This window comes from Harpia harpyja, chromosome 13 (genome assembly GCF_026419915.1).
Source record: "Harpia harpyja isolate bHarHar1 chromosome 13, bHarHar1 primary haplotype, whole genome shotgun sequence".
NCBI lineage: Eukaryota > Metazoa > Chordata > Aves > Accipitriformes > Accipitridae > Harpia > Harpia harpyja.
The window spans coordinates 36,871,742-36,896,674 of record NC_068952.1 but is presented as its reverse complement, the minus strand read 5'-3'; the positions used below and the strand labels follow the sequence as shown (position 1 = coordinate 36,896,674).

General features: G+C 41.5%; 1 protein-coding gene across 2 annotated transcripts in view; it reads left to right on the top strand.

Moving 5' to 3' along the window:
* Positions 1-5,156, top strand: part of FAM120B (family with sequence similarity 120B) — a 55,703-nt gene extending 50,547 nt beyond the window's left edge. Inside the window, exons 10-11 of one of the 2 annotated variants that reach the window (XM_052805907.1) lie at positions 953-1,010; positions 3,223-5,156. In XM_052805907.1, coding sequence (XP_052661867.1) covers positions 953-1,010; positions 3,223-3,226 — 62 coding nt within the window. In that variant the 3' untranslated portion in view covers positions 3,227-5,156. Of the gene's footprint in view, positions 1-952; positions 1,011-2,486 lie in introns of both variants that reach the window. The other variant, XM_052805906.1, reaches the window with a different exon arrangement.
* The last annotated feature ends 19,777 nt before the right edge of the window (positions 5,157-24,933 follow it).

Here is a 24,933-nt window from a genome sequence, read left to right as displayed (position 1 = left end):
GAAGAGAAAAAGGGAAATGGGGTGTTTTAAAGAATTCAGTTTAGAAAATATCACTTTTTCAAAAGTGATTTATTTTTCTTTTAAAACAAGGTCTTGGAGAAAAGCTTTTATGGAAAATTGAAAGCAGTTTTTTCAGGGGAAAGGAAAGATGAGTGTCAAGGAAAGATATGCTAAAAATAGAATTGTTAGAGGTATGTCTCACTCAAGAGAACATCTTTTGTCCAAGACAAAAGGGAATTATCCAGAGTCCCATTTCTTCATGGAATGTAATTGCATCAGAAGGGTACATTCACTTCAGTCTTAGCACACTGCTAACCATATAGCTGAACATAATACAACTGTACTGAAGGATCTGAGTTTGTAGCAAGTTTTCATTTGCTAGGTATTTAATCAAGGCTTCCACACTCGTGTTGCGTACTCTGTGTTCAAGCATGTTTCTGGTTAATAGGATTTTGATAGAACTGTAACGTAGGTGGGACTTGTTAGAACTTCAGTGCTGAAAAAAATATTTCATTTACAGTTTGAGTACTACTTTGCTTACAGGAATCTGTAACTAAAGCAGTATTGTACACAGGCACACTTAAACCAGTATGAAAATGTTTGTTAATGTAGTGTAGCTCTGGTTCTAAATAGTGTATTTTCCTTTCCTGAATTCACACAGTCTGATTTACCAACCACAGTGTATGACCTATATGATTCACTATCCCAACCCATTAATTGGACTAGATTTAAAAGTTATGTGGCCCAAGAGCTTTAAGAGCAATGCCACCATGGACTTCATCCTCCAACATCTCAAAATACTAGCTGTAATTATACACCAACTTGAGAGGGACATGTTCTTTTTTCAAAATATGTATAAATGTAATTTTTCTTGCAGACTATCCGAATAAGCTTTTGTTTTCCTGCTTTAATGCTAATTAAAAATGTTTAATTTCTTTTCTACCCTCTCCAGGTAGAGAATATAGATCAGGACATCCAGACCGGAGGAGAAGATTCCACCTTCCTCCTCGGTAAAGAATACGTGTGTACACATAGCAAAATGAGATGATGGGAGAGTTACCATTGAGATAATTTTTGTCCATGAGAGCATCTTTTTATGAATTTTACAGAGTAACTGAACCATGTGACTGCAGAGGAAATCACTCAAAGCTGAGGCTATTCAGCTTGTTAATCACTTTTCATGTTAGGTCTAAGCTTGCTATGAGACCGGAATCACTAAAACTTAAGTTAAAGAAACCAGCTGAAGCACAGTAGCATCCCAATATAGCTACACTGTTTTGTCCATTTGACACTGGGAAGTCTGAAGCGTTTTTACAACATCGTGAGATATTCCTGACTATAAGTTTTAAGACTTAAACTATAAGTTTTGCATATTTTTGCTATAGTTGTGTATTTTACAAGAGTTTGCTTACCGTGAATAATGTGGCATACCCATGCTGAATTGTGGTTTGTGTCTTCATTGTGGATTATATCTTTATCTTAGGGGTTATACCATTGTTACTGAAACCTGTTGAAAAGTTTGAAACGTGACATTACTGATGTAAACATCATCTTCCAGTGAAACAAAATTACTTCCTGCAAAATGTGGCGCTTCCTTACAAGAGCCAAAAATTGCTATTACTTTTGGCACTTCTAGTTAAGCAACTTTTTCTATCTATCTCAGCTGACTTTGTGGAGTGAACCACATCACTGCTGAGGAGAGCAGGAATCTGTCATGTTTTACCTCTGTAATAAATAATACTTACGAGAACTAAGTATTTTTTCCTGTCCAGAATTCTAATTTAAACTCTTTTCTTCAGAATTATTTTTTTAAAACTGATATATTTCACTTTGTGATTCATTTTCAGTGATGTATGCATTTCTTTAATTATAAAATTAATTCATTTTAAATAGAGTTAATATAAATAATACTAAAGAAATGTAAAATAACAGAGCACATGCAATTTTTAACAGCACCATAGGATCGTACATTGGTAAATTGGTACCACAAAAGCCCCTCTTGAAGTCATTGTGTTTTTTAAGAAACTGTTTTAGAGATTACAACAGCTTTCTTATGTCCTCCATTTGCATACCCATTCAGTTAAAAATAATCAGAGGTACTTTACTTAATTAGTGTCTTCAGGAAAAAAAATGAGGCAGTTATGTAGAAATCCCATTTTAAATCATGAAGTGTAAAAATTGTACCAGAGGAAAAAAGTGTCAACAACACTTATGTCACATAGAAAGTGGGTAACACACATGTTTCTCTCTTTACTGATCTGCATCTCAACCTAATTGAAAATTGACTCCATCTATGTAATCTTCAACAATTTCATGCTTTTCTGAGGTTTCTAGCAATTTTTGGATGGGGTTGGCTCAAGTGGATATTTATGGAACTGATGGGTTTTCGTCTGTTTATGTGCTTTGGAATCACAGTATGGTTAGTTTTGTACTTCAGCATTTTCAGTACATGAAGTTATATAATATACTCTCTTCTTCTCATACAGAAGGTGTATGATGAAAGAAAAGTGAAAGCCTGATGTCCTCTTCCTGCTCTCAAAAAAGACTGAGCAGCAGAAAAAGAGGATATCCTAAGATAGAGGCAAAATGTTAAGAGCAAGTTTTGAAATCTGAGAGAGTTTGCAGATTTCCATAAGAGCATGTTTAGTTACTGAGGATGATGACTATTCAAAACAGTGAAGTCAGTGGTGTTGCAGAGGGACTAAACTTTATATTTACAGAGAACTGTGGCCTTAATGTTTATAATGTTGGCAAATCCACTCTGTTGGATTATTTTTCTTTTTTGTTTTGAATAATATTGATTAGTATCTTGTTAGTGTAGTTCTCATAGTCACTATCCTCGATATGGAAACTGTATCTCAGTCTTAGGCTTCTTATTGTGTTACTGCCAGGATTATTTGGTTTTATAAGCATTTGAAAATTAAATTTATATCTGAAAACTATCTCATCACCCATACTAATAGAGAGTAGCAGACGCTATAAAACTTAATGCCTGCATTAAGCCTTGCAGAACTTAAGGTTCAAAATATAAGTGCTGATCTGGATAATTAATACATAGATCACTAAACCCAGAACACATCATTATGGTAGTTTAATCACCTGCATAATACAGATCACAAAATCTTACCCTGCAACAGGCTGTAACTTCTAAAAATGTTTCAGTGTTGATATTCATGTGTCATATTTGGCTCCTCACAACTGTTTGTCTTTTAAATTACCCAGGTGACTGTACTCATTACTGAAGTGGATGAAAATGGATAGGAAAAGACACATTTTTATGAAATGCTGTATGTTGAAGATCATAAAAACTTCATCAGTGTTTTTAAAAATGGTGGTAGAAAGGCTCTAATCAGAAATTTATCATGCCTCATCTTCAGTTCCATTTTATTTTGTATACTTTTTTTTCTAGCCTATAGCTTATGGAATGTTGTGAAACAATTATTATATAATTTAGGTTCCAGATAGTATTGTTTGGAGCACTTTACAAAAACCTTGTTGACACAGATATGAAAAATGGTCATCAAAAAATTATGTCTAAAAAGTAGAGACCAGTCCTAGCTGTTGAAGGCGGCTGCAAAAATTTAATTAATTCATCTGGTTCTGTTGTGAAATCTATTGTGTCTCTTCTGTTAAATGTTTATGGTAGATGAGGCTGAAAGTGCTCAGTCTCGGACAAAAAAGGGTACTTCTAAAGTGTTTACAATCATATGACGGTTAAAAAATGTTACTTTTCCATCATGTGGCTTACTTTCATAGTTTCTCAGTCTCAGAGAATGAGAAAGGGGTAGCTAAAACATTCCAGAAAGTTATAAAATTGGTTTCTGTGTACAAAACTGCTACAGCTTTAATATCCTATTATTCTGGGGCCTTTCAGAGGTGAGTCAAATGCATAGTCCTTTTCTGGAATATCTAGAATTCTCCTCCATATGTAGTGAGTCATTTGTGAAACATTTAAGGTTTATGCCAGACCTTACATCTGTCTTTAGCCTCAAAGTAAAGGTGTCAGTGTGAGCCTCTGGCCAGTATAATTTTGGAGGAAATTCTAAATCAATGGGAAACTAACAGACATTTTGAATGCATTCTTTTTTTTTTTTTTTTTTCTCTGAAGTGGCAGTTGTTTGAAGCACACAGGGTAAATTTTTTTCCCTTTTGACATCACTGGTGCATCTTTTGCAGATATTAGTGGCACTGTGATTTCACTCCATCCTGATAAGGTAGTCCCAAGACATCTAAGTAAATGGACAGAGTACAGGTAGGGCAGTCGGGTATCTCCTGTGTTAATTTTCACTGGTCTATTATTCATCACACAGACTTTATTACTACTTTGGAGATACGTGTGTTTTTAGAGTAGTACATAAGTACACTTGAAATCAAATATCTTTAGAAGTGTTTAGCATGAGGGAAAGGTATTATTTTTATATTCTAAAGAGAAAATTTAGCTCTAATTTTGAAACCTATTTTCAGAAGAAGTATTATAGCTATTTTACAACTTGCACTTATCTTTATGGTACAATGATTACCGATTTAAATTCTGTTGGTTTTAGTCCATTATTGTTCAGTTCATGTTGTTTCTTAGGCCTCATGCAGATAACTCCTTTGAGTCAACTGTCAGTGGAACTTAGTTCCTATTTAGTATACATGTTATGTCAAAGTGAACAGTATTGTCAGACATACATAACTCAATACTATAATTTCCTCGCATGTATTTTTCTATTTGTAACCCAATAAATACATTCTTTCATACTCTGCATGTAGCAACAGTCCAGCTAATCAAATAAATTGGCGGCAATACAGTATTTCTAGTTCTATTAAAAGTTTGAACAGACATAACTTTTACACGACACTGTCTGATTTGCATTCCAGGGATCCTGTCACGATAGGGGCATTCCTGCTTCCTTTTTCTATTGATTTGTCACTGACTGTAATTGTACTACCACTTTTTTTTTTTTCTTTTTTTTTTTTCCCCCAAACCTTTTGGAATAATGTGGTCTGAGTTTTATGGAAAGTTCTCTAGTTTCAGGAATCTCATGATGTATAATAGTGTATTTGAAAAGAATGTAAATGTGTGCCAGGATTTGTTGGTAATTCCCCCTTCAGGCTTTGATATGAGAAAAGATTTCTGTTGGCCTCAATAAACAAAGTTAAATACAGTTAGAGTGGGAGTTTTGCTGTGCTAGTTCTGGTATGTTATGAATTGTTGGTAATAATTACCCTGACTACTGAAGAATTGTTAGCTTCTCTGTGAGGTTTTTTTTCCTCCTAATGTTAGACCATAAACAGAAGCTGCTTATTATTATTTCCAAGCCAAAAGATATTTTTTTTCCCACCAGGAATCATAGAGCAAAAGCAGAAGCATGAAGTCGCAACATAGAGGTGCTACTTTCCTGTCTCACTGAATGTTAAATTGGTCAGAGTACTATAAAGCTTTTGGACTGTACGAGGAAATCATATACAAGAACATGACCTTAAAGATTCCAGTCTAACAGGGTTTACTTAATATGTGGACTACAGGGTTACTTTGAATGGGTACAGGACAGAGGAAAAACAGACATGCGGATTTGAAGTGAAGGAACCTGTGTTTGTGAAGAAAAGCATTCTTATGTCTTGTTTGGCTATATTGCTCACTGTCTTCTCTAGCCTGTGCACTGGGTAGCTGCGTTTCATCAGATGTTCACTGAAATTGCAGATTTATTTATTAGCTTTATTTATTGCCCTTCTGGAAGGGGATTCAGAGAACATTCATTAATAGCAATAACTTAGTCAACTGTGACTGAACAGAAATCATGATGTGGTCACTGTGAGAGAAAGAATGACCAACAGGAAGACATTTGTCAACTTTCCTCTTATTATGTATCCTTCATCTTACATTACTTTCCTCATTTGTGACACCATCACACTGGGAATCTGACTTTGGACTGCAGAAAACACTGAAACACTGAGTTAATCTTATGATGCTGTGGCACTGTAAGTATCAAAATATATAGATTATGCCTGTTCTGTAAAACAGGAAACTACAGTTTTAATTGCTTTAATACCTTAGCAAGCGCTGCACTGAGGCGGAGGGAAACAGCAGTGCTAAAGCTCTACAAACCTTTTTGTGCCATGGTGTCTGGGCAAAGTTATAAGGATAATCAAACACATGGTATTATTTTGCAAAGGTGGTCTTTAATGAAATGTTGGGGAAGAAGATCAAAGGTTTAAGTGTTCATGTTTAACCATTGACCTCTTCTTGTCAGCTAAGCTGGGAGGCATGCTAGTATATGCTCCTTCCCTAGGAAGGTTGATGGGAGATTCCTCTGTGATGCAGAGCCTCCTTCTTAGAGAGTATCTTTTGGCGATGATATAGAAGCATGGTCAGCCCCGTAAATAAGCAGAAACCTTGGCTTGTTTGTGCCACGTAGGCATATCATGCTTGAGAGTGTAGGGTTACCATGACGTTTTGTGCTTGGATCCAGCTGGTGTGTGAGAAAGCCCTGTGCGAGAGAGCTGTGAAATGTCTCATGGGAGGCCTCTGCCCCTTGGCTCATGAGCTGCATTTAAGCCCAGGTCCTTGCCCTTGGTCCTTGCCTAATTGACTTTGCAGGTATGCCTGTGCCCAGCCTGGCACCTTCCCGATTCTGCCCTTGCCTTGCTGACTAGACTTCCTGGTTTGACCTGGGATATCCCTCATCGCCATAGACTTGTCCAGCGATCGCAGGACTGTTGGGTGAACCTGGTTACCATCATCAGACCTGCTCTGCTCTTCTTCAGGTACTGTGGGACTGCACCTTCACCAGTCAGGTCACTGCCCTACCTGCGTTGTCACTCAGCTGCTGGCTTGCCTTCCCTTGTGGAGCAGCCCACCCTTGGTGCTCCATGACAGTGGCCTTTAAGGCCCTGACAGCGCAGGTTCTCAGAAAGTTTGGCCTTACAGCCAAACTACCATAGTAATTGGACAGTGTCAAAACAGTAGATATGGCCTCTGGGATTACTTGCTGCTGAAAACAGCTTGACAGACTTGAAAACTTTGCTACAACCAGCAAAGTGTCTTTGTGTATCTCGATACAATTAGGACCTTGCATTCGTTGCTTTCCTAGACCTTGCAGCTGACATCCAGACCTTTCTCACTCATAATTGGGCTACCACGTACACCATGTTTCAACATTACACACCACAAATGTGAAGCTGGTTCAGAACATGGAAGCTCATTTGTTAAAGAATGTGTTCCTGCAACTAATACTCCTAGAGCTCTGCTGGCTTGTACTGCTTTTGGAGTCCTAGGTAGGACATTAGGGTCTAAGTTTAACCTACAGTGCCTTGGCTAGGATTTTTTACCTGGAAGTATGTGGTCCTTTTAGGGCTCTGTGGTTGAGACAACACATGATGAGTTGAAGAGTTGACTGTAAAAGACAAAGAGGCTGCTGGCAGGGTATTCTGTCTGAGTACTCACCAGCCTAAATGTGTTATTTAATCTTACTACAAAATTAAGGACTAATGTTTGGTTTTCCTTGTGCCAATAGGGAAAATATATCTTTATTGTATTAAAAAAACCAACCTTACAGTCTTCGGTATTTGTTTGTTCAGGGAAGGAATCAAAACCAAGTACTGGCCCTGATCTTGTACTGAGTGCTGCTCATTGCATGAGTAGGAGTTATGATAATGCACAACTGAAAACTCTCTAACACACTTGAAATCAGAGTGCAGGCAGGACTTCAGCTGTAGTAATTTCAAGTTCTGTCTCCCATATCTCTATATACTACAATAAGGGAGGTGGACATTTGACTGGGGCTAAAGAACCGCTCTGACTGCAGAATTTCAGTCACACAGAGTGTTGCATTCTGCACTGGGTGTTCATATTTGATACCAGAATTGTGTTTCATCAATAAGCATCACCAACAGACTCTCCTCTCCTCTTTGATTATATTTGCAACTACTGCTCACCAGTCCTTCAGAGATGAAGGACTTGATTTGCTAATCTGATACAATCACAAACCTGATAATTACACAGTCTAGGGAAGCAAGGAAGAGACATAGAATATGAGGGATGCATACAACATTTAATGTTTTTAGGCTTTTATCTTTGTGTTGGTTCTGTTTATTCTCCCACAGTTAGTCATTAGATCACTTATTGAATGACCTATTATTAGTAGTGGTCACATAGATAAAAAGGGATATATTCAATGTTAATATACCTAATCTAGGCATGAATTTTTATGTGAAATATGTTGATATTTCAAATGTATTAATCTTCTCTTTTTCATGCCAGAAGACACGAGAAATACTAGGCACAGAAACTGATGCTGGATATAAGCCCTCTGAAAATGCTTGATAACTGAAGGCTTTTTAATAGAGAATGGTGCCCTCTGTCTCAAAAATTAGGTAGCCAAGTATGCAGCTGGCCTTTGGACTCTTATTAAAGAGCAAAACTGTGCTGTTAGAGCTGTTCTGATCTCAGATGTGATGTCTAAATATGCTGTAGGTAGCTCAAAAAGTGATTGTTCAGTGGAAGCGATCTTATTTTTTAGAAAAGTGATGAGAAGCTTGCATGTTGTTTATGGCATTTGGAAAATTTAAGTCAAGGCACATTCAGGTGTTAGCTTTATCAGATCCAGCTTTATTTTAGTCAAGGGTTTGTTTGTTAATAGCAGAGGCCCAGCAGGCTCTTGTATTTACTTACTGAGAATACTTTAGTTTTCATTTGTGATGATGTTGCAGCTCAACTAAAAGGATGTGAGTGTATAATGTGCTGCCTTTTGATAATCATCTTCGCCCTCTGGTTTAATTACCCATCAGATCTTTTAGTCCTTCTGATCTACATTCTGCTGGAGGGCTTTCAATTTGAGTAAAGTTTATCCAGGTTTGAGGCATGCTGGTGATAAAGCTAGACCTCTTGTTATGTAAGACGCATATGAAAGATCACCGCATTTAAATATGGGGGGTAAGGCTGACTCAGAATCTTAACCATCTTTGGGCAAATTGCAATACTTCTCTCTTTAACAAAGCCTTCATTTTGTCGGTGTGATTTAACTTCTGCTCTTCCTTCCCTATGCGAAGGGGAGGCTCCACAAAGGAACAAATAGGAGACGTGAAAAAAAATCCACTAGCGACGGTACATTTCCAAACAAAAGAAGGGAGAGCAGCTACACAGCTGATGCACAGCAGCATGGAGCATTAAGAAGGTGGCTAGTGCATCTAGACTAAAAGTTCTAGGTTTTCAAAACAGTTCAGAAACCTAGGGCATACTGTACTTTCATCATGGTTCCAATACACTTAATGCAGTTGTATTTTTTTTATTGACTATCTGCACATCTAGGGTCATTTTGCAACTGTGTGTGATGCCTCTGCAAGTCTAGACAGTGATTGTGGTTTATGCTTTATATAAAGGTTACATTTTAAATGATTTCCTGAAGTGGTCGAAGAAAAGAAGTAATTAATAACCTGCAAATTCATCCTCCTTTTATTTTGAGGAGGGAATTCTTTTACTTCTTTGTGTTACTGATTACTATGTTAATTCTTGGCAACAAATAGTGCTGTAAGAAACTTTTGCTCCAAGCAAGTTAAAAAATAGCATCAAAGAAAAAAAAATTAAGTGCTAATAGGAGCCAGTTTGTGTGTCCTAACACTTACTTGTTGGGAGTAGGAAAGAAATCCCAAATTTGTCATTGTGCATTTGTTTACACCAACGTGTTATTGCTTAATCAATCCACCATCCCTCTCCCTGATAAACACCCCCATCTGTCTGTAGAGAGAGCCCAACCTAGCAAGGCTGGTAGCTTGTTGTTTTAGAAATTAGGGTCTGGCAGGGGGGGAAGCTTCTGTTGCTTGTGCTCCAGGAGTGCAGTGATTCGGGGGGTTGTTAACTGCCCCGTGTAATGCTTACTAGGGGCTACAGCTGGTGCCAGCTCGCAGCATTTAGATTTTGAGAAGATGAGCGTCCAGCCTGCTGGAGGATAAGATGCATTTGCCTCTCCATGTGCTGGATATGATGTATCCTTCGAGAGGGAATAGTTTCAACCCCAGAACAGTTGTACTTCCAGATATGTGAGGGTAGCATGTGTGAAGTTTCTGTAAGAGACTCTCTAGCATTTTTCTCCCATACAAAAAGTTTCCTCACTCTTTTTATGACTCCAGTTAAATCTCTGAAGGGCCATGGGGGGGGGGTGCCCTCTGAATTCTGTTGGTTTTAAATTGGGCCCACCAGAAAAGGACATAAATCAGTTTAAAGGTAATTTTACAGAAGAAGATTAAGAGGATATGAGGCCAAAATTGCTTGAAAAACAGAAATTAAGGGCTATGTTTTGTCTTAGATGACTTGTGCAACTGACTTCAGATTAAGTGCACCCTTTTAGATGTGTTAGGCTGACAGTGCTGGGAAATGAGCCCAGGCCTTCTGACTTCTGGTAGCTTTCCTGACTGCTGGACTACAAACTCGCATGACAGATTGCATCCAGCACAGTAGGCTGCAGAAAGTAGTTAATGGAAAATAGACTGCTTTGATGTTCACTTCTGGTGGGCTGATCCTCTGGTTTAAAGGCTAAACATCTATTGTCCTCAGTAGGAGTTTTCTTTACGAAAATCTTTCACAAAATCTGTAATTTCCCATTTCATTTTCTGAGACTGTGGTTTGCTCTATTTCTGCATTCAGTAGCCAGCAAATATTTTCAAGAGCGATTTGTAATTTTCGAGCCTCGTAACTTCAGATGCCACAGACAGGACCTTTTTTTCTCAGAAATTGCTAGGAATCTGTCCTCTTCTGCTAAAGCAGATGTTTCTAAAGTATTTCCATTAGAGCACCAGAAACGAAGGCACCTAAACACACTGCCTACTTTCCTGAAAAATGGGGCTAAGCACTGCAGAGATGCACCTTAGAAAACAGGCTTGGCTAGAATTAAAATGGGGGGGGGAGGGTGAGGAGAGTGAGAGCAAATACAGTAACAGCCTATGATTAGAAATCTTAACAATGACAGTGAGTTCTGTTTAATTTCTAACTGCTTAAAAGCAGGCCTGGGGAAATGCTCTGCTTAGAAATGTCATGGAAAGTGCAGCTGGTCCGTGGGCTTTATCTTGAAAAGCAAAGGATCTTTCCCATTTTGTAGTAACACTGCCATTTACTGGGCCATACCACTAGCAATTTGCAACAATGGGAGGGAAAAAAGCTGCCATTTGACCTAGAATGTAATTTTCAACTAATTAATAAAGTGACCATTAGTGCCCGAGGGGATAATAACAGGAATAAGAACAAATTACTATGGGGTGCAAAGGAGGCTTGGGCATTGTATTGCAAATTTCTTATGGCACTATTCTTCTTTTTTTTCTCACTAATACTTTTAAAGTGCCCCCACTCAACACTTGCTCCTTGTAGGACCCTTGCAAACCACATAAGAATTAGCCCTTCAAAGATCAATCAGGATCTAATTGTTGTTAACAAAGTGCCACCTGGAGAGAAATGTTACAATATACCTTCATTACAAAGCATTCAATCTCTCTCACGCTCACAAGTCCTGGCTACAGTACAGACAAAAAGAAGCGGTTGCTAGCATTAAGATCAGGCACCTGCAATTGCTTGTAAAACACTGCCAGTCCCTGCACAAATATGCTCCTAACATTGCATGAGCCTCGTTAGAACTGCTCTGTTTATGCTTCCTCAGAGCAAATTTTGCTGGGGTCTCTCTTTGCAACGCTTTAACGTATCACCGAAGCCCTCGTATTGATGGGGACGTTAGGCGAAGCAACTACACCATTTGCCGTCCTCTTTCATAGGCTCCAGGATCTGCTCTCAGTAAGGATTCTTCTGTATTTTATGGCCCCTGCTCTCCATGTCCCAAAGGCAAATGTTCAGGAAGGCCCCAGTGAACGGACTTTTAATGCCCTGGTTTCCTTTCTCTGCCCTGTCAGAGATTTTACTTGTAGGTATAGCGCATCAGCTGTAGGTCCTGCCTGTGCTAGTACTTTGCAGCTTCGATGGTTAAAATTCCAGACAAGACCCACACTGACCAGTGTCTGCTACTTAATTCTTGGACACCTTTGTGGCTACATGTCCACAGTAGTTGAAGTCGAACTGATATTACTGTCATCTGTTCTGAAAATTTCCGGTGGATGGCTTTGTAGCAAATTGGAAACTACTGTCTGCAGACTTGCTTTGCTCGTGCCTTGTTTACAAAGTCAGGGAGTTGGCTTGACTGAAAGCTAACCTGCTCAAGAAACTAAAAATAAATACTAGATTTTGGTCAGTTACTCGATCCATCTGCTGTGGCTGCACAAAAGCTAGCACCAGCATGAAGGAGGGGCAGAAACTGGTGGCTGGGAGCAAGTAAGGGAACACGGAACCTTGCCTTTAGTGGAAGGACTTGCTCCACGTTAAGGTGAACCCAGCCTCTCTTCCCAAAAGCATTTTGTAAAATTTTAATGTTTTTTCTTAAGCAGTGGGAGATATAGAATCATAGAACAGCCCAGGCTGGAAGAGGCCTTGAAAGATCATCTGGCCCAACCTTTCATGGGAAAGGGAACCTAGATGAGATTACCTAGCACCCTGTCCAGTCACATCGTGAAAACCTCCAGTGATGAGGACCCTACCACATCCCTGGGGAGGTTGTTCCAGTGAGTGATTGTTCTCACTGTAAAGAATTTCTTTCTTATATCGAGATGAAACCTCTCCCGGTACAACTTGGACCTGTTGCCCCTTGTCTTCTCCACATGGCTCCTTGTGAAGAGAGAGCTTCCATCCTCTTTGTAGCTGCCCTTTAAGTACTGGAATACTGTGATGAGGTCCCCCCGAGCCTTCTCTTCTCTCAGGGAGAAAAGACCTAACTCCTTCAGTCTTTCCTCATAGTGCAGGTTCTCCAGCCCTTTGATGATCTTCATGGCCTTCTTTGGACCCTCTCCAGTCTGTCAGCATCATTCTTGAATTACGGGGACCAGGACTGGACACAGTACTCCAGGTGTGGCCTGACGCGTGCCAAGCAGAGCGGGATGATCATGGCTCTATCTCTTTAGCAATGCACCTGTGGATGCAGCCCAGGATCGGATTTGCCGTTGTTGCTGCAGCGGCACACTGCTGACTCCTGTTCAGCTTGTCGTTCAGCAGGACGCCCAGGTCCCTTTCAGCAAGGCTGCTCCCCAGCCTGCTCCTGGCCTGTACTGGGCACTTTGGTTATGGTGTCCTAGGTGCAGGACTTTACTCTTGTCTTTGTCAAACTTCATACTGTTCTCGGTAGCCCACTTTTCCAGCCTGTCCAGGTCTTTCTGTAAGAAGTCTCTCCTTTCTGACGTGTCCATCTCACCGCCCAGTTTAGTGTCATCAGCGATATACATTAACCTTTGACAAGCTGGTGCCTTACATTACGAGTGATGGCTGTAGTGAGTTAGAACGAAGGCAGTGAACAGCAGAGATATAACCTTTATTTCAACAAATGTCCTGCTCATTCTGAGGATCAGGAAGTTGGAGAGTGAAGGAGAGGTGGAAGCAATCTCCTCTCTTTCTGTTCCTTGCTCAGATTAGCCGCCTGCCCAAGCCCTATCCGTACTGCTCCAGAGAACTGAGGGAATCACTGGTAGGGAGTGCTCAGGTACCTTGGCCAGGTTGATTCTTTAATGGATGTACATGGAGGCAGGAATCTTCTGGAGATCGAGGCAATGTTAACAGCCTTTAGGCTGCTGGTTTTACTAGAGAAATTGCCGCCGTCCAGCCTCTGTCTCATACGGATAGATACATGGGGAGAAATGGCACGCTCAGTCCCTGTCTTGTTGGATAACTAATCCCAATGCCCTGCTTGCCTCATATTTTGGAACATATGTAGTGCAAATAGAGAAATAGAAGATATTTTTTCTGATAAAGAGCACATTATACCAAACCAGACCAATCCTTCTGGATCCTGAAAGACTTCATTTGTTAAATGTCATTCCAAATGTCCTTAACTAGCAGATACTGGCTGTATGTGCTCACCCCGCAGTTGTTTTCTAAACAGTCAGTGTTATAGCCACAATTAAAACACATGCTTTGAATTTTTCATTTTGACTTAGTGTATCTTTGACCATCATCAGCTTTCATGTAAGAAGACCGTTGACCATAAAGGATCTGTCCTGCTTTAATGTCTGTGAAGATTTGCCAAATAACTAATCGGTGATGTTTGAAATACAAAGTCTTTGGTGTAATTGAGACAGTGAAGCTGCACCAAACTAGTAAGTATGTACAAGCTTTGCTTACGTTTGGTGGAGGAGAGGAACAAAGCACCCCCTATGACTGGCAGAGTCCCCCGAACAGCTCTGAAAGAGGTGGGCTTCCACCAGCACAATCCCAGACTTGCAGATTGCCTTTTTGGTTGACTAAATGTCATTGATGGCATAAGCATAAAGCAGCCCAGAGCCTAAAATGGGCACCTCTCAGCAGTCTGGCATCCTTGTGCTTGAAATTAATCGAAAATGGTTCAGCTACTTGGTCTTTTCAGGTGAAAAGTGTTCTTAAATGGCTTTACTGGGGTTCCAGTGCTTGCCTCTGGAAGTTAGCAAGGAGGGCACATGCTTGGGACGCCTTGCTACCTATGCAGAAATCTGCAGTTGTGTGTGATTGTGTATCCGCTCATTGACAAACAGCGTTCATTAGGGAGTTCTCACTGAACACGTTTTCAGAGTTGATGAGTATCTAATTTGGTCTGCTGTAAGAGGATTCTGTCTAATTGGTAGGATATGGGACAGAGTTAGGAAACCTGATTAATTCCCCTGCACCTTCCTAGACCTGGCATTTACTAACTCTGTGACCTTGGTCAAGACATACCAGTATCTTGTGACACCCATTGTCATCTGCTAGAGCACAGCCTGCCCTCTTTAGAAGTCTCTTATGAAGCTTCGATCCATTGGGCACTGATTGCTGTCGTGGGTGGCCACTAAATGTGTGGAATAGTACCCCTAATAAGTCTGTGATGCTGAGGCCAGATACCGAGGTGTGCAAAACTAGAAGCCACTTGGAAATATTGGCAATTGACTCCTTGTGCTGCTCTTTGCTAAAAGAGGGCTGATGATATTCACCTGTCGAGATTATAGCTTGAAGAAGGGCAGGAGAGCATTTTGTGAAGGGGCTATAGGACTGCACAGTATCTGGGTAAAGCTTCAGAGAAGAAACTGTGTGAATAAATAGAGGCGGGGTACGGGGGGTTATCCAGACTGCAAATCTCTGATCAAATTCATGCTCTCCAAAGAAAGGCACAAGGAACAGAGATGGAAGGGTTTGCCATCCCCAAAACAGCTTGGCAGTCCCCCAGGACTGTAGACTGGCTTCACCGGAGGGTCTGTTCTTCTGCTGACACAAGAGATGGATGTACATATAAGTCCCATTAGCATTGAAGGGAGGTGCCTGCTAAACTTTCCCACGCGTTAGCAGAGGAAAAGACTTTTAAAGGTATCATCTCAAGAGGTAACAGAAGGTTCTTGCTGCACATGTTGCATTTCTTTAATATTTGCCTGTGATACAGCTATATGCTTACATCATTTGGATGTATCAACTTGACATCTTGCTGTCTGTCACAAAGAGGCATTTTGGAGCCATCCAGCATGCTTTCCCATTATCCTCAATGCAAGTCTATAAATATACAACTTGTGTGTAACCTGTTTGCATACTGATTCCCTGTGTCCCAGATCAATCTGTTGTTGATTTCCAAGGACTATAGTCTCCTTTGATTCCTAGTTTTTATTGAACACTCATCAGCAGGGATATATGTTTGATTTTTTTTTTTTCCTTCTGTGGCTGTTTTTCTGTCTTTTGTAGCAAACATTAAAGTTTATTTGTGGGCTGAGAAAAGTTATACCCTTTGTGACAATGTGTTGTGGGGCTTTATTTAATCCTGTGGGGTATTTGGGTGCATTCTGTTGGGGGAGGGATGGAAGGAGTAAAAGAAAAAGCCGTAGAAATCAGTGGAACTGGAGATCTAGAGTCCTAGAAGGTGGCAATCTGTTAATTAGTGTTCTTGGGAAAACCTGCCTGTGATGAAAATAAAGCCCCATCGTTAAAACCCACTGCATTTTCCTTTTCTGCCCCTGAATGTTGTTAACAATGTTGCACTCTGGTTAAGTAAAAATCTAAAACTGCAGTGAAGTGTTAGTAATCGGTTCCTGAGCAGATTCCCTAATGCTATTCACTTTTCCCTGCTAATCTTCCTGTGTGAGTTATAACAATGCAGCACCAAATGAGAAGGAAATGTCAGGTTATGTTTCAGGGCCAGCCTCCTGCCCACCCTCCATCTGTGCTGATGTCAGTGCTTATTGGAACATATGCTGCCTGTTGCTCACTGACCATCTGTTAGCTGAGCTGATGAAGTGTTCCCGTTGCTGGGACAACCCGGCCCTTGATTGCCAGTGGCACCGCAAACATTTTCCGCTCAGGTTTCACTTTTATCTGTGCTCTGGAATGGCAGCCCCGCTGCGGTACGGGTTACCCCATCCCTGCCTTTTGCCTCGACTTGCGGGGGGAGCGCAGTCAAAATTCAAGTTACGAGTTTTAGGGCGAATGTAAAAGGCTGCAGCAGAGCTAACGTGCCCGTGATAAACTGTCGGCATTACAGGCTCGGACGTAGGGGCAGGCACGCTTTCCGATGGGAGCCCAGGGTCGAGGGAGCGTGTCCGGTGGTGGTTAGAAAGTTTGTGTGATGAGACTGCAGCTGGCATCGTGCAGAAACAATTACAGCCCCCAAAACCTGCAAGGCTACAGAGGGAGTTTTGGAGCCAAGCAAAAGGCAAGAGATGGGCAACTTTTCCCTTGGTTAAGAGTCGCTTGATCTGTAATCGCTGCGTGTTGTAGTTGTACCTGACAGCCACAAATGTTTCAGACGTAAGTGAATCCAAATGTAACCGTTCCTTTATGGTGTAGGCCTCAGTTTGTGGAGTGAAAGCGTTGTCAAGCCGTAGCGGTGATAATAAAACCGTTTGCTCACACGCAGCCTTTTTGTAGCTCTGCCTGGTGAGCTTTCCCCCGTCTCTTAAAAATGTCTACAAATGTTAATCAATCCTCATGACAAGCCTGGGGGGCTGGCAGGTGGTATTCCCATTTTAAAGAGGGAGAAGCAAAGTGTGAGAGCTGGCACGAGAAGCACGGCATGCCCACCTCCCAGCCCTCGCCTGCTGAGATCACTAGACCATATTGCCCTTCGTTACACACCAAGAGCCCCAGCTCAGCCGTGGGGCCAACAGGAGCTGCATACCAGACATGAGGGCCGAGTAGACTGTCCTGTAGTTTTCCATCTTATACGTGAAGGGACTAGAGCAGCATGTGATAAATAAACTTTGTTGGTGAAGCTGACCGCGATAGCTAGGGTAAAAAGTGATGGTCTTTAGGATGCAGAAAGTCTGGATGCTCGGTAGTGTTAAATGCTCTGAAGTTGTAAAATGTCCCGATCGCTTGTTTTCTGTGTTGGAATTCCTTGGCATTTTCCCTGCTGACCCTGGGGTTTTGGTCCCTGGATGACCGCGGTCACTTACATGATCTCTCAGCCCCAGCCTCGGGGCCAAAGACTCTCCCATCGTCCTTCCATTTCTCTCCCTTCCCTTCCGTCCAGCCTTGCTTCTTTCCTGTTCTCCCAAAATCTTTTCTCAGACATGTTGTCCCTTGGCAGTCCCTACACAGCAAAAGGGAACTTTTTAGCCTTTCTCCCTTCCAGCCTACCCTTTCTGTCTCCTATCACAGTCCTCTGTCAATTGTACCTGTAGTCTGGCCAGTCAACCGTGCTCTGGCTGGCCTTTTTGCCAGCAACCCTTGCTTCTCATGTCTCTAACATTCTCTTTTCTTTCGTTCCTAGCACAAAAAATCCTCTTCCCATTTTTTAATGCATCCTGTCAGATATCTACACCATCTTTTCATAAGGCCAAGTTATAAGCTCTTTAGAAAAAGGGCTATTTATTTTTCACCCTATACATCAATTATTGTTTTAATTAAATGACTGAATAGTACAATAATGCTATGTGCTCAGAGACTACATGACGTGTGGTAGAGCTGCATAAGATATGATACATACTGATGTAATCCTAGGTGTTAATAATAACAGACAACTTCAGCATATGTTGCTATTTCAGGATGTTCTGGCACAACAGGCTGGTTTTATTCACCCGGGGGACGAGTACATGAACAAATTACCACAAGGCCAGCAAGGGTGGGGATTTACATTGCCTCATCTGCTTTGTGGTGAGTGCCTGAGTGTTGGGTCTTATTCCATGGCACGTGTGAGGTAGTGTGCTGTGCTTTTGTCAAGTGGCAAGCCAGGTCTCTTACCTTGCCCTTATTGTGGTTATGATAAAAGCATTTATCTGCAGTTTATCACGATTACCACAATGGAGCCTGAGCACTCTAAATTTATACCCTCTCCTGTGTCAACTCGTTTGGTGCCAGTCTGCTTTTAAATCCACTTTGGTGTCCTTGTTTGTTGCCAGAATGGTGCAAATGTGCCAGTACGTAGATGAAAATTGAGCCAATCTTTTCTCCCCTCCGAGAATGTCATAGAGCTTGGGGGTTTTGCTGGCTTTACAGGCCTGGACTACTATGCATTTTGAGTCAAAACAATGCAGAATTTATCACTTTGCTTTAAGATTTGACAGCTTGATTTTCCCTCGATCAAAAAACGTGAAGGAAAACTGGTAGCATGAGCCACCATCTGCCCAGCCTCCAGCAGGATTTGCCGTTCCCAAGTGAAAGTGCTATTTTTACACAGCACAGGACTGCATGTTTTGTGTAGTTTTTAGACTCAGTTTAAATAGTTGCACTGATTTCTACATGTGGCTGAGAAGGTAGAGTGTGACTTTACTGGGTGGTATTTGAACAGTGAGAGTGGTAAATGAAAGAATTTCAAAGCTTTGAGATGCTACTAATAAGTTGAGACGAGGCATATGCATGTACTTTACCAGAAATTTGTAATGTCTGCGCATTTCTAGGAGAGTGTAGCAGCTAAGGGTCATGTTGAAATTCCAGACAGTGATGCCCTTGCTGCCTTCATGGGTAGCTATGTAACGGTTATCATCCTCATCTTAAGTGGTGGTGGAGGTCTCTGGTGCTGTGCCTGTCTACAGCACTGGAAGGCAAACTGTAGATGTTTTATTGCAAGCACATATACGGCCTTCTGTGATGTGTACCCAAGCTTTGGCTTGCAAAAAGCGGGGGGGGAGCGGATATAAATTGCCTGCTTGATATTGCTTAGACAGGGGTATCAGAACTACTTACAGAAGCACTGTTGGGCTGCTAGGGGAGTTCCTCAGCCCGTCGATGTCTATTGACACCATTAGAGAAATACTGATTTTTAACCAGCCAAGAACCTGATCTCTGCTGTGGCTGGAGTGTTAGGCATTCAGAGCTCTGCTTAATCACAGCTTTAACACATTTCCTGAATCTGGATGGTTGGATCCTGTAAGAACAATAAATACTTGCTTGTACTGCTGTGCCCTAAGGTTTGCAAAGCGGGGCTGTTGTGCGTGCTTTTGTGAAAAAATCCTGTCCTTGCTGCGGCGTGGGGGGTGGGCTGCCACTAACATCAGTTGCATGAGGATTTGCTCTGCGCTGCCTGGGTTGTGGAGATCACTCTCCGCACAAATTAATTAAAAGATGCCTTAGGTAGGTGTCCAGCCGGCACAGAAGGAACCCAGCTCTGTTACTAGTCTGCAGTCCCCGGTTTTCCAGCTGTCACTATGTAATACGGTCTCCCTCTCACGTAATTCCTTCCTGTAGTCCAATAGAAGTCCTTTAAAGAAGAAAAAAAAAGAAAGAAAGAGGAACAACAAGCAAGTAATCCTGTCATACGATCTGCCCCAGTAGTTTGGGGCCTGTTTCTCTTTCAGGGGCTGTGAGCCTGCTTTGAGGTGCACAATAGAGATGCCTTCTCCATTGACTGTGGGGCTCAATGAGCCAAACTGGGCAGCGGCCCCGGGAACAGCAGCAGCAGCAGCAGTGGTGCAGCGCAGTAATGGGCCCAACTGTTAACTGATTTAACACTCTGCCAGCTGCAGTCCCTGAGCTCAGAGACGAGCGGCGAGCCTTTGAATATTACCTTTCAGCCAATTAGACATATGTCACTTCCATAAAACCTTTCATGTGTGCTCCCGTCGAGGGGAGGATCTGCTGGGGAGAAGGAGGGAACGGCGTTACCTGCCTCCCTCCCGGGCGCGTGGTCCCTCCCTCCAGCAGGAATTTCTTGTTGTTTCTGGTATTATTTTCAGCACTGATGCAAGTGCCTGGTGAGGGGTGTGAGGGAAGGAGAATGACTCTCGGAGCTCCAGGAGTTTTTCCGACAGTCTTATAGGCTGCCTGGGATAGGAGGCTTTTACAGCAAAGGTGGGTTTGGGTCTTTAGATTGAAATGAGACCTCTTTCATCACCTGAACGCTGGGAAGGTTAACGTGATCATCTGAATCAGCCCGAGTTCGTTTCACATGTCAAAAAACTCCTGATCTCAAAGAACCTTCGGATTCAGGCGAAGTAAATGAGTATGCAGATGCCAGAGGACTGGTGCTGAATGTAAAAGTTTTAGCCCAACGATCAATTTCGCAAAAAAGCACAAGTAAAATTGTTACTAGTGAGCTGCAGCTCAGGGAGAGCACCGCAGGCTGCGTGCTTTGTCCAAAGGAGCAGCAGCAGCAGCAGCCGGACCACTGAGTCAGCAAACGCAGGTCTGGGGTGCCCGCCGCAGCTGCTCCGCAGTCAGTGCCTTTAGGGCACGGGAAATGAATGTTACGGATGCTTATTTTCAGAATCGGTGTGGAAGGCAAAAGTGTTTCTATTGGTCATAGAAGAGAGATGCCGCTTTTTATTCCTTCACATTGATTGAATATTTTTATTTCAGTAAGGTTGAAATTCTTATTTCAGTCACGTCAGTTTCTTTTTGCTTTTTATATTAAAATACACAAAAACGCAATATTAAAAGGCATATTAAATCGTGATAAAATATGGCAGATTATGGTAAGTTTTAAAAATAAAATATTTAGTATAACATGTTCAAAATATTTGAATTACCAAAGTCAATTCACTTTAATAACAAGTGAATTGAAGCTAAGAAGTTGTGCCAAAATGAACAAAATTAAAAGGATAAGATAAATGAAGGATTTTTTCATAGCAATGTAAAAATCAAAGCATCCTGGGGATGAGGGCTGAGGGACAGAAAAACATTTATTTTAAAATCCTGGCCTAAAGCTTTCAAGCTGGCACTTGCTGCTGACACTGTTGGTGAGCAGAAATGAGTGATCTAGAGCTGTGTGAAGACTGTTTGGCTTTCCCACTGGAGGTGAGAGACCTGCACAGGTTTTGTACGCTATCGTGGACAACAAACTGTGCGTGGCATGCAAGAAAAGAGGGGAATGGTAATGGCTATCGCTTCCCTAACTTGGGAGAGGAGTGCTGAAACTAAGTTAGTCAGCTAGGTTGGTCTCTGAAGAAGTGTGATTGATTTATTCAGCTTTGGCTTTCTCGAGTTTATTCTGGGTTTTCCTCCTCAGTATCTTCAGTCATCTTCCCAGTAGGATGTTCTCTGATTTAGACTTTTGGTGCTTGGTAAAGGGGAAGTAGTGCTTGTCAAGGGCAATGAGGCAAAACGTTTTTTGGGGTGAGGATCATGCTGGATCTAAATGTGCAGGAGTAGTCTTCAGGTATTCAGTCCTCTTCACACCTGAAGAAAGGCTTGAGTTTAGTTTTTGAAAAAGAAACTCTCTTTTCCAAAAAACTCTTCCCTTGCAGTGTTTTGACCAGCTTCAGGCAGTGATGACAGGATTATGGAGTGGTAATATATAAGCTGAAATGAGATGCTGTTTGGAAGATCCCAGGGTTGTAGTCAGACAAATACTTTAAGCCGGCATAAGTTGTCAGTGTTGATAAAAGCAGTAGTTCCACATTTCCTCTGCTTCTGGCTGCTTGTTCTTGCCCTTGTACTATTCTCTTCCTTTCACCATACTTTTCTTTTCCTAGCCTAATGGTGAACTGGAGCAGATTCAGCTGGAGTTGGGAGAGGTGGGGGGGGGGGGTAGCTGGATCCATTTTCCCCAGTCTAGTTCATTGCACAACTCTGCAAACCCTTGTGTCAGTAGGCAGGACATGGTACCACCGAGGATGGAATTGAGCAGCCAGGGCAGGGAGAGAGCAGGACCACTTTTTTTCTGTGTTAGCACTAGCTTATTGTCTCCATTGAAGTCTATTTTCCCGTTTAATAAGGACAGTTTGCCCATTTTTAGCAGCTGGAGCACTTGCCAAGAGGAGCCACTTGAGCAGATCTTACAAAGTACAAGTGAGTGTGTTCTCCAGCCAACAGCCGGTGAGCCAAGGTCAGGCATTCCTCTTGTTGATGGTTCCTGTTGTCAAAATTCTTATGAAGGTCCTTGCAGGTGTGGCTAAGCGTGGTTTTGATGACGGTCCTCACTTTATCTGAGTACATAGTTTGTGGGTAAAAAAGAGACTCTGAACACAAGTAGGGAACTGATAAATTTGAATATACCATCAGTAAACAACATGATATTTTCCCCCTGTGGAAGCGTGTCAGATATTTATTTCACAGGTCTTGTATGACATGATTATTCTCTTTTTCATCTTTCTCTGCCAAATCTTCACTGAAGTGATCTTGCAAACTCTGTTCCTTTCCACTGTCAGTCATTCAGTTGGTATGGCTTGGAGCTTGCATATCTTTGTGCATTTGAATCCATTACTAATGCATAAGCATTCATCAATTTGGCAGGAATGGACATTACACATCTGTAATTCATAAGCTTTAGGACAGTTTTGGGTGATGATGATTCAGGCATCCACTGAATGTCCAAATTCCCTTTGGCATCAGTTGTCCAGCCATAACTTGTTGGATCCAGCAGAGTGGGTTCACATTGCAGGAATCATCTCCAAATTCCTGCTTAATAGTTTGCATGCAGTTCATGCTGGAATAAGCAATCTTTGCATGGGGGAAGCTGGCTGGAGTCGATTTCATCCCTTTTGGCAGAGAAGGGTTGATAATGGCATCAGTCGTTGCACTTTTAGGGACAAACAGATGGCATGTGAATTCTTGTAATTTCTGAAAGAAGCCTGATGAAAGCTCCCAGGGTTATCCAAACACTGAAAAGTTATATCGATAATGGCATTTTCTTTGCATGAGTTCTAGGGCTCCCAGTTTTCCTTTGTCTGAAAAAACACTAACAGCATTGCATCCCAAAAAGACATGCAAGCCAATCAGTACTCTGCATGCGTTAGTCCCAGGGGAGCACGCTATTATATTACTGTCAGTGAGTGATGTTTTGTGTCTGTTTTCTGACTTTCTCATACATTAGCCAAGATCTATATTACTGCTGGATTTTACCCATTGTTTGAGCATGCACTATAACGCACATCTTCCTTCTTTAACGGTACTTTGAGAAGTCCTGTTTTCTTGTGGCGGTCTCTGATTAGGAACAACGAGAGGATCACAGTTGAACAGAGATGTGATGTACTTTACCTTTGTGATTTACACACACATGCACACCATTTTTTAAGCAAGAATTTGATGAGGTTTGACTTGCTGATGGGACAAGAGAAAAATTTGTCTCTTACTTGGATTTCGTGGCCTGCAGTTGTGTCCTTGAAATAAATGCTGGTAGTGGATCCTCTTGGATTTCTCACCACCTTTTGTTGTTTTTGTCTGGTAAATGTTTAACAATGTATTAACTTTATGACTTTCTGCACCTTCGTATAGTTCAAATGAGCAGAGATGCCTTGTTAACACCACTCACCCTTTGGACAAGTCTTTGTTAATAACACAGACAGATGGGATAGTGATGGTTTCAGGGGGGCTTTGGTGGATGTTTTTTTTTTTTTCCCCATCTGACTAAATAAACTAAGTCTTAGTCAAAGAGGTTTATCCATTGCTCTGTTCTTGCTGATGGGCTTAAGTCTTCCTTCTATCCTGTTAGCATTGTATGAAGAAGCCATGTGCGTTTGACTTAATTCAGTTCTGAGGACTGAAAAGGCCACAGCTCACTCTCACTGCATACTTTGATGTCTGCTGTCCTCTGTAAAACTGCTCTACACAGCACCACTTGGATGCCTATTGATTTTTTACTCAGTTGCTTTCAGCTCTCTGTTCAGCACTAAATTATCTTTGGCAAGCATATCCGTCAACAAGTTGTCTGGAGACGTGATCTGTTTTCCCTTTGTCACTCTGGCTGATACGTACCTAGTGTCTCCTTCAAACCTGCTCTTTTGGGCTCCAAAGGTTTTGTTTCTCATTGAAATATTGTTTATTGGTTTACATTTTTTCTTTTTCAGTAGAACCACTCTTGCTTTGAGATAAAAGTTGCTATCATATCTGGATTAACAAAGACACTTTATGATAAATGCAAAGATCACTTGGCATACAAAGGGTTTTCTCCTGCAGAATATTCAGAATTTGGATTATCCATCTGATATTCTTCAGCACTGTTATTTTGGCTGCCTTTGCTTTAAAGTACAAATAACATCACCACCAGTAATTAACAAACTCTTGCAGCCACAGTTTCTCTACTGAAAATGGCAAAGATCCTGGTTCTTTGCAATATTGCTTACTTGCACATCAGCACGTGGTGTATTACATTTTACAGGGAGTTACTAGTCCTTTGTCTTTTCAAGTATTTGGGAGGCGGGAGGGTGTTGGGGGCTGGGTTTTTTAAGTTTTGGGCTTTTTTCTGGTGGAAGACACATTTGTAGTCCTTGGATCCTGTTTCTTTGTTTTCCTAGAAGTTTCCCCCTTCTCAGCCATTGTTGCTGTACTCCTTTGACCCAATGACATACCAAAAGACCTATTTTTGGCCAAGGTTATTCATACTTTTCATAATCCTGAATCTGTGATGCTTTGTTTTTGTTCAAGCCTTTGACAATATCCTGAAGGAGAATCTGGTTGCAGATTTAGGCAGCTTTCAGAAGAGTATTTGCAAATGCATGCTCAGATGTGGCTTTAGGTTAGATCTTGTCTTCCGAAATTGTGTGAAGTGTGTGCATTTTCTGTGTTGTTTC